At 42.8% G+C, this 15,716-nt stretch overlaps 1 protein-coding gene across 7 annotated transcripts in view; it reads right to left on the reverse strand.

Moving 5' to 3' along the window:
• Cc2d2a (coiled-coil and C2 domain containing 2A) overlaps positions 1–15,716 on the reverse strand; it is a 100,752-nt gene that overhangs the window by 77,693 nt on the left and 7,343 nt on the right. For 5 of the 7 annotated variants that reach the window (XM_058572400.1, XM_058572399.1, XM_058572397.1 and 2 more), the window contains exons 2-3: positions 15,357–15,541; positions 14,897–15,020 (exon numbers count right to left, since the gene is read on the reverse strand). In XM_058572400.1, the coding sequence (XP_058428383.1) occupies positions 14,897–15,020; positions 15,357–15,530 (298 nt within the window). In that variant the 5' untranslated portion in view covers positions 15,531–15,541. The remainder of the gene's footprint in view (positions 1–14,896; positions 15,021–15,356; positions 15,542–15,716) is intronic. The other 2 variants (XM_046423741.2, XM_046423744.2) reach the window with 1 other exon arrangement.

A 15,716-nucleotide genomic window follows, 5' to 3' on the forward strand; every position in this document is an offset into this window, starting at 1 on the left:
TCATGGTGACAATTACGATCCTGCCTGTGTATGTTGAGGTTCAAGGTTCTCGAGAAGAATCTTGATCAGCTCACTAAATGGCCTTTGGCATTCTTTTTAAAATCAGTTTTAGAAAGACATTTTTCCATTTTAAACTTGTGTTGACCACATCAGATGACAACCTGTGACACGGCCCCCATGTCCTGAGGCGTTTCCTTTGTTGCATCTGTCATATTTGAATTTATGTATCTCTGTGGCTATTTGATTGACACCTGTTTCCTTCCAGGTTCTAAGGTCCTGGTCACAGAGGGGAGGCGCATCCCAAGTGTCACTGAGCGTGTGGGGTGCTGGGTGGGTAACCAGGGCCCTGGTTGCCTCTGGAGGTTGCCAGTGCTCTCTGGCTGGCCACCTACCCCAACTCCCCCTCTCAGGGGGAGAGAGGTCCTTGCCAAAAATTAATAATAAATTTCTTTGAACACATAAAATCATCTTGCTTATTTACTGACCTTTAAAGGAGATGAAAATATTGAGTTTTTACAGTTCAATCAAAACAGTTATTACTTGTACCTGGTTCACAGAATACTTTTCTGATTCTTTTTTTTTTGTGTGTGTGTGTGTGGTGCTGGGTACAGAGCCCCGGGCCTCGCTCATGCTAGGCAAGTGCTCTACCAGAGCCACATCTGCAGCCCTTCTGATTTTTTTTTTTAAATAGAGACAAGATATTTTATTAAACACTATCACTTCTGAATAATAGTATTTTTTTTTTTTTTTAAATCTTTAAAAATTTGAAAGAATAAAAAAAAGTTCTTGCCTGATATTTTTTGGTAAGGATGATATTTATTTATTTTCATATACTTTATTTTTGTAGAGCAGTTTAGGTTCACAGCAAAATGAGAGGAAGGCAAGGAGATTTTCCAGAACTCCTTCCCACAACTGACGCATCTACCTGGGCACATCGTTATCACCTCTAGACCATCATTTACCTCAGGGTTCACTCTTGGAGGTGTACGTCTGTGGGTCTGCACAGGTGCACAGTGTCACATATCCACTGTCACAGTAGCATACAGAGCAGGCTCACTGCCCTCGAATTCCTCGGTGCTTCTCCCTCCCAGTATCCCTTGATAACCACTGGTTTTAAAAACTGATCTATTTTTTTTTTTTTTTACAGCAAAAGACATTTAGAGGATGTAAGGATTTCCAAATCTGGTCTGTACAACCACGGAGTGACCTGTCATCTCCCAGCTAGCTTGCGACCGGCTTTTGGGCAAGGACCATGCTGGAGGATTTTGTAGCCGGTACGCTGTAGTGACAGACCAGTCGAGGAAGAACACCCAGGGCAGCAGTGAGGGTGTGGGGGGCCTTGCACTTAAAAAGGCATTTCAAACAAAACAAACATACTCCTCATTTGGCTGAAACCAGATGATGATCAGGGCAGCTTGTTTAGGACAGCACCGCTAACAAGGCACCCGCAGCATGAGCTCACTCCCTTGGACACAATAACGAATGGGGTTAAGTGTTTTATTTTTATCTTGCTAGAATATGGCAAGCGGTTTCTTTAAACAGCTTTAAGACAGTCCTCATGAGATATTTGGTCCCTACTTTATTATCAGTGACTCCACTTCATTACGAAGCAGCCACGTGATGCTAGACTGATATGGCTCTGGCTCTGGTGCAGAGAGAGTGGCCTTGCCAGGCTGCAGGAGAGTGGGATTTCACATACACATGAGGAGGCTCATCCAGGAAATGGCCCTCTGACACAGCAAGGGGAATCTGGCATGGAAAAAGTTTCCGCACTCCCAAACGCCCAGTGAGTGGGATGAAGCATTTCTAAATAAAGCTTCGTTGGGGCTATGCAAAAACTTAGGGCTTTTCGAGAATTTCAGGACATTCCATTAAAATATATCCGCAGGGTCTATGTAGTTGGACATACAGATTTCCTGGACAAAGTGACACATTCCTCCGGAGGCAGTGAGGGACTAAGGGTGGGCAGGTCTGCACTCGCTTCCCAGCAAATCCATCAGCCAAGGCGACCTCACCCTCACATTGGCACGTGGCTGCTGGATCTAGGTACCCCACCTGCTTTTCCCTCACGGCACCCCTTTCTTTCTCCTTACAGGCTTAAGAAAATGGTGGACAATTTCCACTTTTCTCTTAACCACTTCTGGTAGGCCTAGCTCCTCACAAACCACATCATGCTCCTAAAAAAACCAGGAATTGCATAAAACTGAAATAATTTCCTATTTCTCTCATCTTATGTCCCCAAATAACATGGTCCAGAATTTTGATGCCCACACCACTACTTTATTCTTTAAGAACAGCTTTATTGAGAGGTAAGTCATATACCACAAAACTCATGCTTTAAAAATAGGCATTTCAGTAGTTTTTATTTCTTTGTTCATCAGATGACAGAATTTGGGTTGTTTCCACTCTTTGACTATTATGAACGTTGTTGCTCTGAACATTTGTGTATGAGTAAGTGTGTGGACATACATATGTTTTCAATTCTTTTGGATACAGACCTAGTTGCTGAATTATTGAGTCATATGCTAATTCTAACTCTATTTTAAACTTTCTTAGGAACTACTCAAATGTAGTTTTAGTGGCTGAAGCATTTTGCATTTCTATCAGCAATGCGCAAGAGTTCCGACTTAGGCACATTCTTGCCACTACTTATTATTATCTGTCTTTTTTTTTTTTTTAATTACAGCCATCTTACTGGGGTGCATTGATAGCTAAGTGCAGTTTTGATTTCCATTTCCTAATGGCTAATGATGCTGAGCATCTTTCATAAGCATGTCCGTCAATTATGCATCCTTCTTGGAGAAGGCCTACTTAAGTCTTCAGCCTATTTTAACGTGGGGTTATTGGCTTTGTACGCTCTAGATATTACTTCCTTAGCAGATATTTGACTTGAAAATATTTTCTCCCATATGGGTTGTTCAGAGCTTTGATGTCACCCAGGGATAAGAGCCTCGGGACATCTCAGGCCCTACCTGGATGTGCAGGAATAATGTTGGGACTTTTCAAAGCCACCAGTGGACAGCTTCTTCCCTGGTTTTTCACTTTAAGATTTTTCACCATAATCTTGTTAGACCCCCATCTGGCAATGCCATCTCAGCAACTGCTCTGCTTATGGTTTTCTCTGCTTATGGGGGTGGAACTCCTTGGACTGTTGCAAACCTTTGGATAATTTTTTAAAATAAAATGAAGTAAGTTTGGGGCTGAGACTGTGGCTCAGCAGTAGCGCACTTGCCTGGCATATGTGAGATACTGTGTTTGAGTCTCAGCACCACATATAAATACATAAATAAAATAAAGGTCTATCAACAACTAAAAATTAAAGTAAGTGTATTTTGACAGGTTTCCCGATGTTCTGTTTGAGGATGTGGGTTCTCTAAGGTTCCTGCTCTATCATTCTGGAATGCTCTACCTGCCCTTATTTTTGCAGAAATCTCTCTACTTCTAGCTAAGCTGTCTCTCTGTGGCTCTCGCTGCCTACACCAGAGCTGCTGTGTACCTCGGAGTACACAAGGACTTCACAAGGACTCACTGTGGAATTAGATGAAGGGTATCCGGGGTTGTTGATTGGTATTATCCGAGTCACATGGGTTGTAGAGTAGGTAAGCATGGTGAGATGACTCTTTTTTCCACCTTCTGCTCTAGATAAAGAATATACCTCTCAAAGTTTTTATTGACTTAAATCCCTGTCATTAACAATTATTTACTGACATTAAATGACATTAAATGAAGGAAATGAGCAGAGGCGTAACAGGACCTTAATTTTTTTTTTTTTTTTTTTTTTTTAGCTCACTCTGAGTTTTACGGTGTCTCTATGGGTTCATCAATTTTGTTTTATTAATAACTCATATGGCTCAATCAAAAATTTAGTTTGTTAGCAGGATGGACAATAGAAGATTCTCGAGCACAAACATACATAAAATCTGGCAGGGAAGTGGAATGAAGGTATTTGAGAAGAAAGGGATGGTATGAAATTTCCAATGGCTACAAAAGAGTGTATTATTTCTGATTTAGCTGAGAGTGGTTATCAAACCACTGTGATAATAGATTCCTTTGGGAAACAAAATGGATAAATAGTTTTATTTTTAAAATAAACATTTACAATAGGCCACAGATTAAATGTTTGGCAACTATTTAAAAGTATGATAAAAATCTATGGCAATTTAAAAATATGCAGCGGGAAGCTTGTATTTCTAGGGGGGGGGCAATGGTGCCCCCCGCTAGAAATACTCTTGGGGAGCAGTGGCGGTGGGGAGGGCTGGGTGACCACTGGCCTGAATGATCTCACTTCTGCCTTTCCTGTTGCTCAACCCCACCAAAAAGATCATCTGCCCCCCTTGAAAAATTCCAGGGACGGAATGTAAATATGGAGATGGGTATTTGTGGGACAGAAGGCAGCTTCACTTCAGTAGCAAAGGCCAGAGAGGAACAGAGAGGCCAGATGCCAAGGGCTCGGGAGGACAGCTAACTGGGTGGAGAGTCAGAGCAGCAACCCAGCATGCTCTGCACACCACGGTCAGAACTCCGGGAACACAGGGCTCTCCGCGACCTTCAGGCAGGAAGAAGGCAGAGCAGGGGGGGGCACGAAAGGTGAAGGGTGGCTGCCCCTGGGGTATAAGAACCTGGGTGATTATTTTCTTTTTTCTTTCTCCTGATTTTCATAAAATAGACTAGTGTCACTTATGTCTTTACATAAAAGGAAGTCAAAACAGGCGGAGAATAATCAGGCTCTCCCTGAGGTAGGGACACCAGCACTGCTGATAATTCACATTTGCTGAGTAGCTCTGGGGGGACTTCTCTGGTGACTTTCTTTTTTTCTAGTTCTCCCAGGTTCTTTCTCTTTTTATATATATTTTTAGTTGTCAATGGACACAATATTTTGTTTTGTTTATTTACTTTTACGTGGTGCTGAGGATGGAACCCAGGGCCTCCCACGTGCTAGGCAGGCGCTCTGTCGCCGAGCCACAACCCCAGCCCCATCCCAGGTTTTTTTCTTCTAGCCTCATTCATGTTCTCATTTTAGATTAGCTGAAAATTCGGGAGCCCTCATTCTGGCATATGTCTCCTGAGTTCCTTGGGCCTTGGGATTCCTCTTTGCCATGCTTTAGCTGACTCCCAGGCTTGGGGACTATCTGCCTGGACCAGACTGGGTGCTCAGACATCATTGTGGTATGGCACAGGGCAAGGGGCTTCAAACGGGACTTTGACAGACTCTCAGAGTGGCCAAGAACATCTCTCTCTCTCTCTCTCTCTCTCTCTCTCTCTCTCTCTCACACACACACACACACACACACACACACACACACACACTGTAAAGGGGTACCAGGATACCACACTATCAGGTCACAGAGGAAGGGGAGCCAAACTGGGGTGGGGGCATCCTAAATGGTTAGGCTTGGGTGTTGAGCTGAGTGAGAATCACTGAAGGAAATGAGCAGAGCAGTAACAGGACCTTATTGTTATTAGCTTACTTTGGCTACTGGGGAGAGGGAGAGAGAGAGAGAGAGGAGAAAGAATGAAGGAATAAGGGCAAGGAGGTCCGTCAGGAGGCTGTTGCCTTGTTCTAGATGAGAGACAGAGTGGTTTGGACCAGTGGTGGAGGTAGTGAGAGAGGGTCCTACTTTAGATTTATTCTGAAAGTGGAGCACTGCTGTCATGGCTTGGATATGAGCTGTCCCCCACAAGCTGTGTTAATGCAAGAATCGTCAGAGGTGACTGATTAGATGAGGACAGCTGTAACCCAGTCAGACCACCCCATTGGAATGGACCAAGAGCGTGGCTGGAGGAAGCAGGTCCCTGGGGGTGTTCCCTTAAGGGTCCATCTTTCCCGTAGCCCCTGCTCCTTTCTTTCTCTGTCCCCTGGCTCCATGGACTGAGGAGCTTTCCTCCGCTGCACCCTTCTGCCAAGATGTTCTGCCTCACCCTGGGCCCAGGGCAATGGAATCAACCAACCATGGTCTAAATCTCTGAAATCATAGCCCCAAATAAACTTTTCCTCCACTGAGTTGTTCTTGTCAGGCATTTTGGTCACAGGAATGAAAAGCAGACAGGTGTTGGTGGTGATTTGATGTGGGCAGATAAAAGGACAGGAGTCAAGGATGATTCTTGAGCTTTTGGCCCAAGCAATAGAAAAATGAAATATTCATTTAGTAAGGTGGAGAAGTTGTAGCAGGAACAAATTTGTGTTGGGAGAAGGAAATCAGAAGCTCAGATTCAGCTGAGTCAAATTTGAGTCATCTCTAATTAGATGACAGACCTAACTATGTTAAGAGCTAAAACAATAACCTTCTAGAAGAAAACATAGGGGAAAAAAAATCATGACCTTAGGTTATGCAAAGAATTTTTAGCTACAACCCAGAAGCATGATGTATAATTAAAAATAAATTTGAGTTTATCTAAGTTAAAAACATTTGTACTTCAAAAACACTATTGAAAAAGGGAAGACAAACCATTGACTCAGAGAAAATATTTGCAAACTATTTACCTGATTAAGTACATGTATCGATAATATATAAAGAACTCTTTACAGCTTTATAGTATAACAAACAAAAAAGTTTAGATAGAAATTTTATTAAAAAGATAAACAGTCAACAATAATATCAAGAATACTCAAAATCATTGATCATTAGGGAAATGCAAGTTAAAAGCACAAGAAATAACACTATGTAGCTACTCAAAAGCTGGACAGTGGTGCCTCCTTACCTGCAGCTATGTGTGGCCAATCACAGTCCAGAATTATTAAATGGAAAATTTAAGATATAAATTTTAAGATATATAAATTGCGCACTGTTTTGAATAGTGGGATAAAAATCTAACGCCATCCAGCTCCCTCCTGCCCAAGCCATGAATCATCCCTTTGCCTAGTGTATCTGGGCTATATACACTACCAGCCTGTTAAGCTTTAAACTTGGTAACCATCTGGGTTGTCCAATTAACTGCCATGGGATTGCAGTGCTTGTGCTCAAGTGACCCTTCTTGTACTTAACAGTGACCCCAAAGTACAAGAGTGGTGATGCTGGCAATTCAGACTTGCTGAAGAGAAGCTGGGAAATACTTCTGTTAAGTGCCAAAGGTGAAAGTTCTGACTTAATAAGGAAAGAAAACAATCATATGCTGAGTTTGCTGAGACCTACAGAAAAATAAGATATTTTGAGAGGGAGGGAATATTCATACCTTTTATTATAGAATAGTAACATTGTTTGTTTTATTATTAGTTATTGTGAATCTCTTGTTGTGCCTAATTTACAAATTAAACTTTTTTATGGGTAGTCATGTATAGGAAAGAACAGTGTAGAGTTCAGTACGATCTGCAGTTTCAGGCATCCATTGGGGGTCTTGGAACATGACAAGGGACCATGTAGTTAAAGTTAGATGATACCAAGTGTGGAACAGGATGCAGAGACATTGGAATATGCTGTTGGTGAGAAAGTAAAATGAAGCAGCCACTTGGGAAAATGGATTGGCCATTTCTTAAAAAAATTAAACACAAATTTATCACATGACCCAGGGTCTACCACTAGGAATCTTCCCAAGATAAAGGAAAACATAAGGCTATACAAAGACAAGCTGCACGTGTTCATAGTGACACTACTTATAATAGCACCAAAATGAACATAATCCAAATGTTCATTAATAGGTGAGTACATAAACAAAATGTGTTATTTTCTTAAGATGGAATACAGTGCAGCAATAAAAAGGAATGAAATGTGGACACATGCCACATTTATGAATCACCACCAAATTATTTTAAGTAAAAAAGCCAGATGCAAATTGCTGCATAACATATGATTGCATTTACATGTAATGTCCAGAAAGGGCATTTTTAGGGATAGAAAACAAATCAGTGTTTGTCTAAGGCTAGGGGTTGGATTGGAGATTGTACAAGGGAACTTTTGGGGCTAACAAAATTGCATTGTAATGCTATGGCCAAAGCCTATACATTTACAAACAATCACTAAAGTGTGCACTCACACTAGTGAATTTTATGATGTATAAGGCTACCTCAATCAGGCTATTAAAAGCATGAATTATCTAATTAGATATGCAAAGTAGATGTTGCACATTTATGCTAGAAAAGGTGCAGGCTGGAAAAATTTGGGGCTGGTCAGTGTACAGAAAGAATTTTAAGTCTTGCTATGACAACGTGTTGATAAAGAGGCCACACCCTGAGCCTGCAGTGCTCCATCACTGAGTGGGGGGATGTGAGCAAGACCCACCCATAGTGAGAGGGAGGAAGAGAGAACACCAGGTGGGTGCAGCCCTTGAAGCAAAGTAAAAAGCCAGGAGCAGTAGAGAGCTGCTTCTGTTGGGGCTGGAAACTAAGGTAGATCAGGACCAAGAGCTGACTGTGGAATTCAGCAAGTGGGCAATTCACTGGTGACCTTGACAAGAACATTTTTGGTGCATGAGTGGGGATGTTTTAGATTGGAGTGCATTCAAGAAAGGGTTGGAGACAAAAATGGGAAATGATGAGTCTAGAGACATTTTGATTTGAAGAAAGTTTTTTTTTTTTTTTTGAAAGGAGGCCAGGGAATTGAAGTTATGACTAGAGTGAAATGTAAGTCATATTTTTCCTTGTAACTAAAGATACTAGGCAATGTTTATTTACACATGCGTTGGTTAACTGTGATGTTTCCTGCAACCCTCGTGGGCATCCTCTGTCTAGAATGCTCTTCCCGTTCTCTAGCTGCTGAACTCCAGGGCAACTCCCAGGACCCAGCAACTCAGGCTGCTCTCCTGGACTCTCACAGTGTACTTCACTACATTTGTGTGTTGGGTCAGCCTCTCCAGGTGTTGATGACTTTTAGTAAGCAAACTAAGTCAATTATTCATTTCATTTACATCAAATTTCACTGGATTCTGAACTTTCTTTTCAACCAATACTGAGAAATTGGCTCTGAAAAGATACTTTAATCAGAGACACTAACAGGAATAAATGGAAAACAGATGTCAGTAATGAAGAAATTTATGTTCATAAGAAACTACTTAGCGTTTGATGGTTATTCCCTTAAGAGATGGTGCAAGATGGAACTGTGGGGGAATGTGTATACTCGTAAACTAGATGTTTATTTGATTTGGAACTAGGACATGTTTAGTGAGAGGCTTTTATTTGGATGCTATGACTTTATATGTGTTTGGTTAGAAAACGAGAAGCCAAAGCTTCCACAGCAGAGCTCTGTGCTGTTGTTCAGCGGGGAGATGATACCTCTGGGCATGAGTCTGGTGCCGTGTGGGAGAACACATGGTCAGTGATACTGGCCTTTCAGTTTCTGAATGCAGCCTGACCCTGACAATACTGGACCTGTAGCAATGCCATAGTGTGACAGACGGGCACAAATTCAAGGTGAGCAGCTGGGCTGGTTGTGTTGAGGGGCAGCCTGGATCCAAGATAGGTTTAGGAAGTAAAGAGTCAAAGGAGGAACCAAACCTTTGGATCCAGGTGGCGACTTGGTTGTAAGGGCACGCTGTTCAGGGTGGCAAGTTCACACGCCTGAACCAGGGCAGGGCCTGGGGCAAAGAGCAGAGGGCCCGGCTTGAGACTGAGCTCACCCAGCATGTACTGTGCAGCGCCATCTGCACATCAGTGCTGTGCCAGGCAGAGTTGAAAGGCAGTCTCTGGCCTCTAGGGCTTCAGGTCTGGTGGTGGTGGTGGGACAGGGCTGGGTACGGATCTCAAGATGACTTCAGATACTCACATAGCCCAAGGGGCATGGGAGCACAGGGCCTGCTGGGCCCCCCAGGAATAAGGCATACTTTCCAAAGGGACAGCATGTTTTCTTTGATTTATTTAAGAGGAGTAGCTAGGATAAGACAAAAAAATAAAAAATTAAAAAAAAAAACAAAACATTAGAGATGGGGCAATTCTAGGGAAGCAAAGAGCAATAATCTGCCTGAGTGCCAATCTTTTGGAGAAAAATGAAGGATAGTCAGATTGACAATCTTGTGAAACTTCTTACCTGAATTATGTCTCATACTGAGTTTCCTTCGGGTCGCTGAGAACCACATTGTATCATTTGCCATTGTGTCTTTTGTGGGTACGATCAACCAGGGTTAAATCTGTCAGTCTAGAATGACCCTGCATTGCACCAAGCAAGAACGTGGGCTCTGGAGTCAACAGATCTGGGCTTGGATTTTAATCCACCACTTCTAGCTGTTGACGGTCTCTGGACCCTCATCACCTAAACTATAAAACAATGCCTAAGAATAGGAGTGTTCTGATAATTAATAGCAAAGTACATGTGAAGACCTGAGCAGGGTGCCTGCCAGACGGCTGCCTAGCTCAGAAGGCGGTCTTAAGTTCTCAAGAGTTCAAGGCTATCAGATTGATCTGTGCATCTGTCTGCCTGCCTATCTATTGGTCTGTTTATCCCCTCACGCCCTTTCTCAGTAGTATAAGTCTCAGATAAATTAGAGTTCCATACCTTTCTCAGTATTTTGAATATAAACTCTCTTGTTAGGACTGGGGGAGCACTAAATTTGGAGTTTTATCTAGAAAATGTAGGCAACAGTGTTTATGGATTGTTATGAGAAAAAGCCTCATGATTCATTTATAGACTCTTAGCTCCAGCCCAGGGAAGCAAGCCTTTCCTGGCAGGTTCACTGGCAAACATGCAACTTCCTCTGAACATAAAATAGAGGAGGAGTGCCGGAAGGTTTGACATATGTGGAATCAACTGATGCAATACATATATTTTCAGAATTCACATCAAGACCACATGATGATTCCAACTGGTGCAGAAAAAAATATCACTGGACAAACCTCAGCAGTTTTTCATGATGAAAACGTTCAATAAACTAGAACTAGAAGGGAGCTACCTTAGTATAATAAAGGGACCATGAAGATCATACAGCTGAGATCACATTCAATGAAAAACTGAAAACTTTTCTTCTGAGGTCAGAAACACGGCAAAGATAACTGCCCTCACCACGTCTATTCAACATAGAATTGGAAGTCTTACCCAGAGTAATGAGGCAAGACAAAACTCAGTCACCCACGAGAGAGAGGAAGAAGTAAAATTATCTCTGCACACAGATGACATAATCTTATATATAGAAACTCTTAAAAGAATCCACAAAAAAACCTTGTTACTGTTAGAACTAATGCATGAATTGAACAAAGTTGCAGGATACAAAGTTAACACATAAAAATCAGTTGCATTTGTGTATACCAACAATAAACAACCCCAAAATGAAAATAAGAAGATAATTCCATTTACAATAAAATAAAAATAATACTTTGGAGTAAACTGCTAAGAAGGTGAAGGACTTGTTCACTGAAAACTTTAAAACTTTGCTGAAATAAATTAAAGAAGACAGACAAATGGAAAGACATTGCACATTTATGGGTCAGAGTACTTAATGTTGTTAAGATGTCAATACTACCAAAACAATCTATAGATGCAATGCAATCACTATCAAAATCACAATGGCATTTCTTTTGCAGAAATAGAAAAATATATCCTGAAGTTTTTAAGAAATAGAAGGGATCTTAAATAGCTAAAACAATTTCAAAAAAGAACAAAGTTGTAGGTTTCGCACACCTTGATTTCAAGGCATATTACAAAACTACAGTAATCAAAACAGTGTGGCACTAGCAAAAGACAGACATAAGACCAGTGGAATGGAATGGAAAGCCCAGGCATAAACCCTTGAATGTATGGTCAGCTCATCCTCAACAATGGTGCCAAGATCACTCAATGGGGAAAGGACAGTGTTCAACAATGCCTATCCACATGCAAAATAAGGTTTTTTTACCTTATACCTTATACAAAAATTAATGAAAAGTAGATAAGGGCCCAAATATAAGACGTACAACTATAAAACTACTAAAAGAAGACGTAAGGGAAAAGCGTCACGTTATTGAATTTGACAATGACTTCAATATGACATCAAAAGTACAAGCAACCAAAGCAAAAATGGATAAGAGATCTGCATCAAACTAATTGCTTCCGTGCTTCAAAGATGACACAATCAAAGAGTCCTGGACACAAGGAGACAGAGTCCTGCTCTCAGGGAGTTTCATTTCAGCGGAGCAGATAACCAGCACACAAGAAGCTCACTGGAGCCTCCCGGGAGGGGGTGTGCTCACCAGAGGAAAACAGAGCAGGTGAGAGGACAGAGTCTGTATGACCCGGTGGGAAAGGGCTAGTCTAGATGGGAGGTCAGGGCAGCCTTCTCCAGCGCCTGCCTCTCCCCAGCCACCAGCTCCCTACGTCAGTATGTCCATGTCCACTGGATGTCCAGCAGGCATCTCAAACCTTGCATGTGCATTTCTGACTTCTATCCCCACATCTGTCCTTCCTTTTATAAGTGGTAACTCCATTTCCCACTTGCTCAAGTCAAAAACCATCAGGTCATCCTTCCTTTCACAGGTCTTGTTCAGTGTAGGGCCAACCCGATAGGCTCTACCTTCCAAATACCCAGCTTCCCCCACTTCCTTTGCCCCTTCCACAAGCGGCCCAGATGCTTTCCCCACACCTCCCACCTGGATCTTTGCTGTTGGCCACTCCCTGTCTCTGTCTTCCCTTGCTCCTTCCAAACTCTATTCTTACCACAGCAACTTTCAGCCTTGGTTCCGATCAAATCAGTCCTCTGCTCAAACGCCCCAGCAACTCTCATCTACTTGTATTAAAAGTCCAAGGACCCACAGGACTGGGTACAAGTCCCCTCCTCCTTTGCTCCTTGCTCACTCTCCTTCAACATTCCCTGCCTCCTGGATGTTCCTGAAACACACCAGGCACACTCTTGCTTTATGGCCACTCCTGGACCATCCTCCCCACAGGATCTCTCATTTAATTTTATAAGTAGCCATTCTTCTCTCATTCCCACCTGAGTCCTGGCCAGCTTATTCTGTACCTTTCTCCAGAGCATGCCTCACCAGCTGCAATGATATATTTATCTCGCTCATTTCAATTGTGATCTCTCTTTCCCTCCAATGGGACAAAATCTCTGTAGGTGTTGAGACATGCTGCTTATATTTTACAAACAAACTGAAGTTTAGGGAGGAATCTTGGCCGAGTGAGTAAGACAGGTACCCACTTTGAGGCCAAAGCCACTGGACTTAACTGCTGCATCATGACTGCCGTTCACTCAGCTGTGTGATAAACACATGGAGAACTTCCCTTATGCTGGAACCAAAGCTCGGAAGTTAGGCTTCTTATCCGTCAAGTGCTCCGCTCCTCCCTCCTAGGATATTCTCTCTGCAGCTGAGTCCACCAGTGCTTCCAAGTCAGCAAGAGCTTTCAGCCATATTCAGGGCTTTCTAGATACCAACTGGTCAGGTCCTGACTCAAGTAGGTGTGTCTCAAGTGAAACTCCATACCTTGCCATTCTCCAAATCAGAAAAAGGCTTTGAATTTTGACTAATGTATGGATTGATTTTCTTCTTCTAAGACACTTCATTACTCTTTATCTCATGCCCCATAATATTTAGAGCATTATATCCTTTTATTGATTTAATCTTCACAATCACTCACATGATCATAGTGAAGAGTTTGTCCCTCTCTGTCTCTCCTGCTTTTTTTGGTGCTGGGAATTGATAGAGGTGCTCTATCACTGAACCACATCCCCAGCCCTTAGACAGAGTCTCACTAAGTTGCCCGGGCCAGCCTCAGATTTGCAATCCTCCTGCCTTGACCTCCCAAGTCGCTGGAATTATAGGCATGTACCACAGCACCCACCTCCCTGTTTTAGAAATAAGAATCTAACTTTTCATAACAGTAAAGCCTTTATTACTGGCCACCTCAATAACTACTTAATGTCCAATAGCTATGTTAAGGACTGAATTATATCTCCCTCAAATTTTTATGTTGAGGCCCTTACCCCCACAGTGATTGTATTTGGAGGTATGCTTATAGGAGGTAATTAAAGTCAAATGAGCTCATAAGGGTGGGGCTCTGGTATGACCGGATTGGAGTTCTCATGAGACTAAAAGCTAACCCCTGCATTGTGATACATGTCTAAAGAAGAGGGCTTGTCAGCCCAGAGCAAGATGGTGACCATTGCTCATTGGAAACTGGCCCTGTTGGCATCAGGATCTTAGAGTTCCAACTTCCAGAACTATGAGAAAATATATTTTTATAGTTTAAACCACCTGTCTATGATATAGACTGCCATGTAGGGTCTCCCAAAAAGAGACCAAACTGAGACACTTGTAATCTTCAATAAGGAACAATTTTGAGCATTTAGAAAAAGAAACAGCTCTATGGGATAAATTCTGGTTCTGCTTTTACTAATACCTAACAGCTCTCATGGTATCATTGCTTTCAGATTAAAACCACATTTTTCTTAGGGTTGGACTTCAGATCAATTTACTCCCAAACCCTCTAATTTCCAAGTTACTTTATTCCCCAGCTCTGCCACAGTGAAATAGTGTAGCAATTATGTAACGATCAAAAAGTGTACCATACTTCTCCTCCTGTCTAATCCACTTTTCATGAAAAGCAAGAGGGAAGGGCAATCACTTTCCCTATAATGAGCAGATAATGTTCCCTGCACAAGAGGAGCAAATACTGTAATATACAGGCCAAGGTTCTTGGAAGGGGAAGGGCAAGTATGCAGGGGATGAATGTAGGTCACTGAGAGCTCGGCTCTTCCCTCCTTTCTTCCAACATTCCATCATGTTCCACGTGCTTGACGTATATGTCTCCCTGTGTCGCCCTCCTTTGAATGTCTACATATTTTATTATCTGCACCATGGCTATTTCCATCAATGCTTCCTAACTTACCTGCTGATAGAAACATGTCTCCAAGCTTGTGTGTCCTGTCTCCTAGACAAATGCTGACCTGCAAAATGACCCACAGACTTGTGGCAAAGTGGGCTGGACAGGCAGTGACTGTGCATCTCCAGGAGGCAATTAAAAAGTCCCAGCTGAATGGATGGAGAAGGGGAAGCACTTACTGCGTGGGCCCCGCCGGGCTGGCATGCTCAGAAGGCCAGTCTCGGGTTCTTCCTGCCTGGGCTCCTGCTGGGAGTCAACATGGGATTTTTCTGACACCATTTCTTGGGGGCCAGCAGTTGATAACTGTGAACAGAAGAGCAGAGGTTCAGTGATGCCCAGGACTTTTGTTGGCTTAGTTCCTCGCTTGGGATGCCATGGGTTACCAGTGAGGTGATGGGCCTTAGTGACTATTCAGACCTGACCCCCAAGGCACTGTGCACCCCCACCCCCAAAGAAGCAGCATCAGCCCTGAGTTTTTCCAGGAGGTATTTTATAAATTACCAGGGTATCCCCAAATAAGATGATTATTTTCACCTTTTCTAGGTAAAATGCATAGAACTCTGCAGAAAATCACAATCAAACAATCCACTCCCCACTTCAAACAGATTAGAAACAGCTGCTAAAGTGTCACTGGCTAACCTGTGGCAAATCTTGAGTCCCCACTTTGGGTGCCCCCAGAATAGCCTCCTTTGTCTTCCCCAAACTCCCCGGGGGAGGAGAACAAGTAAGCAGAGTTGGCAATGTTGCCTCTGTGGCCTGACAAGCCAGGGCTTGCCACCAGACAGCCTGGCTGTGGACTTTGGGCAAAAGCATGGCTTTCTCATCTGTAAAAGAAGGAAAATGTCACCGTGTGGGAGGCATTGAACAAAGCACAGCAGTTCCGACTTAAATAGATGACCCGGGGTGGACCTGAGGCTTCTTAAGGAATCCCTCATTTAGGGCTGTGGTATGGGTTAAATTCAAGGTATCGCACCTACAAAGCCGGAAGCCTGGCATGTC

This window comes from Marmota monax, unplaced genomic scaffold, assembly GCF_021218885.2.
Source record: "Marmota monax isolate L192 unplaced genomic scaffold, Marmota_monax_Labrador192_F-V1.1 WCK01_AAM20220418_F8-fsc00009, whole genome shotgun sequence".
NCBI lineage: Eukaryota > Metazoa > Chordata > Mammalia > Rodentia > Sciuridae > Marmota > Marmota monax.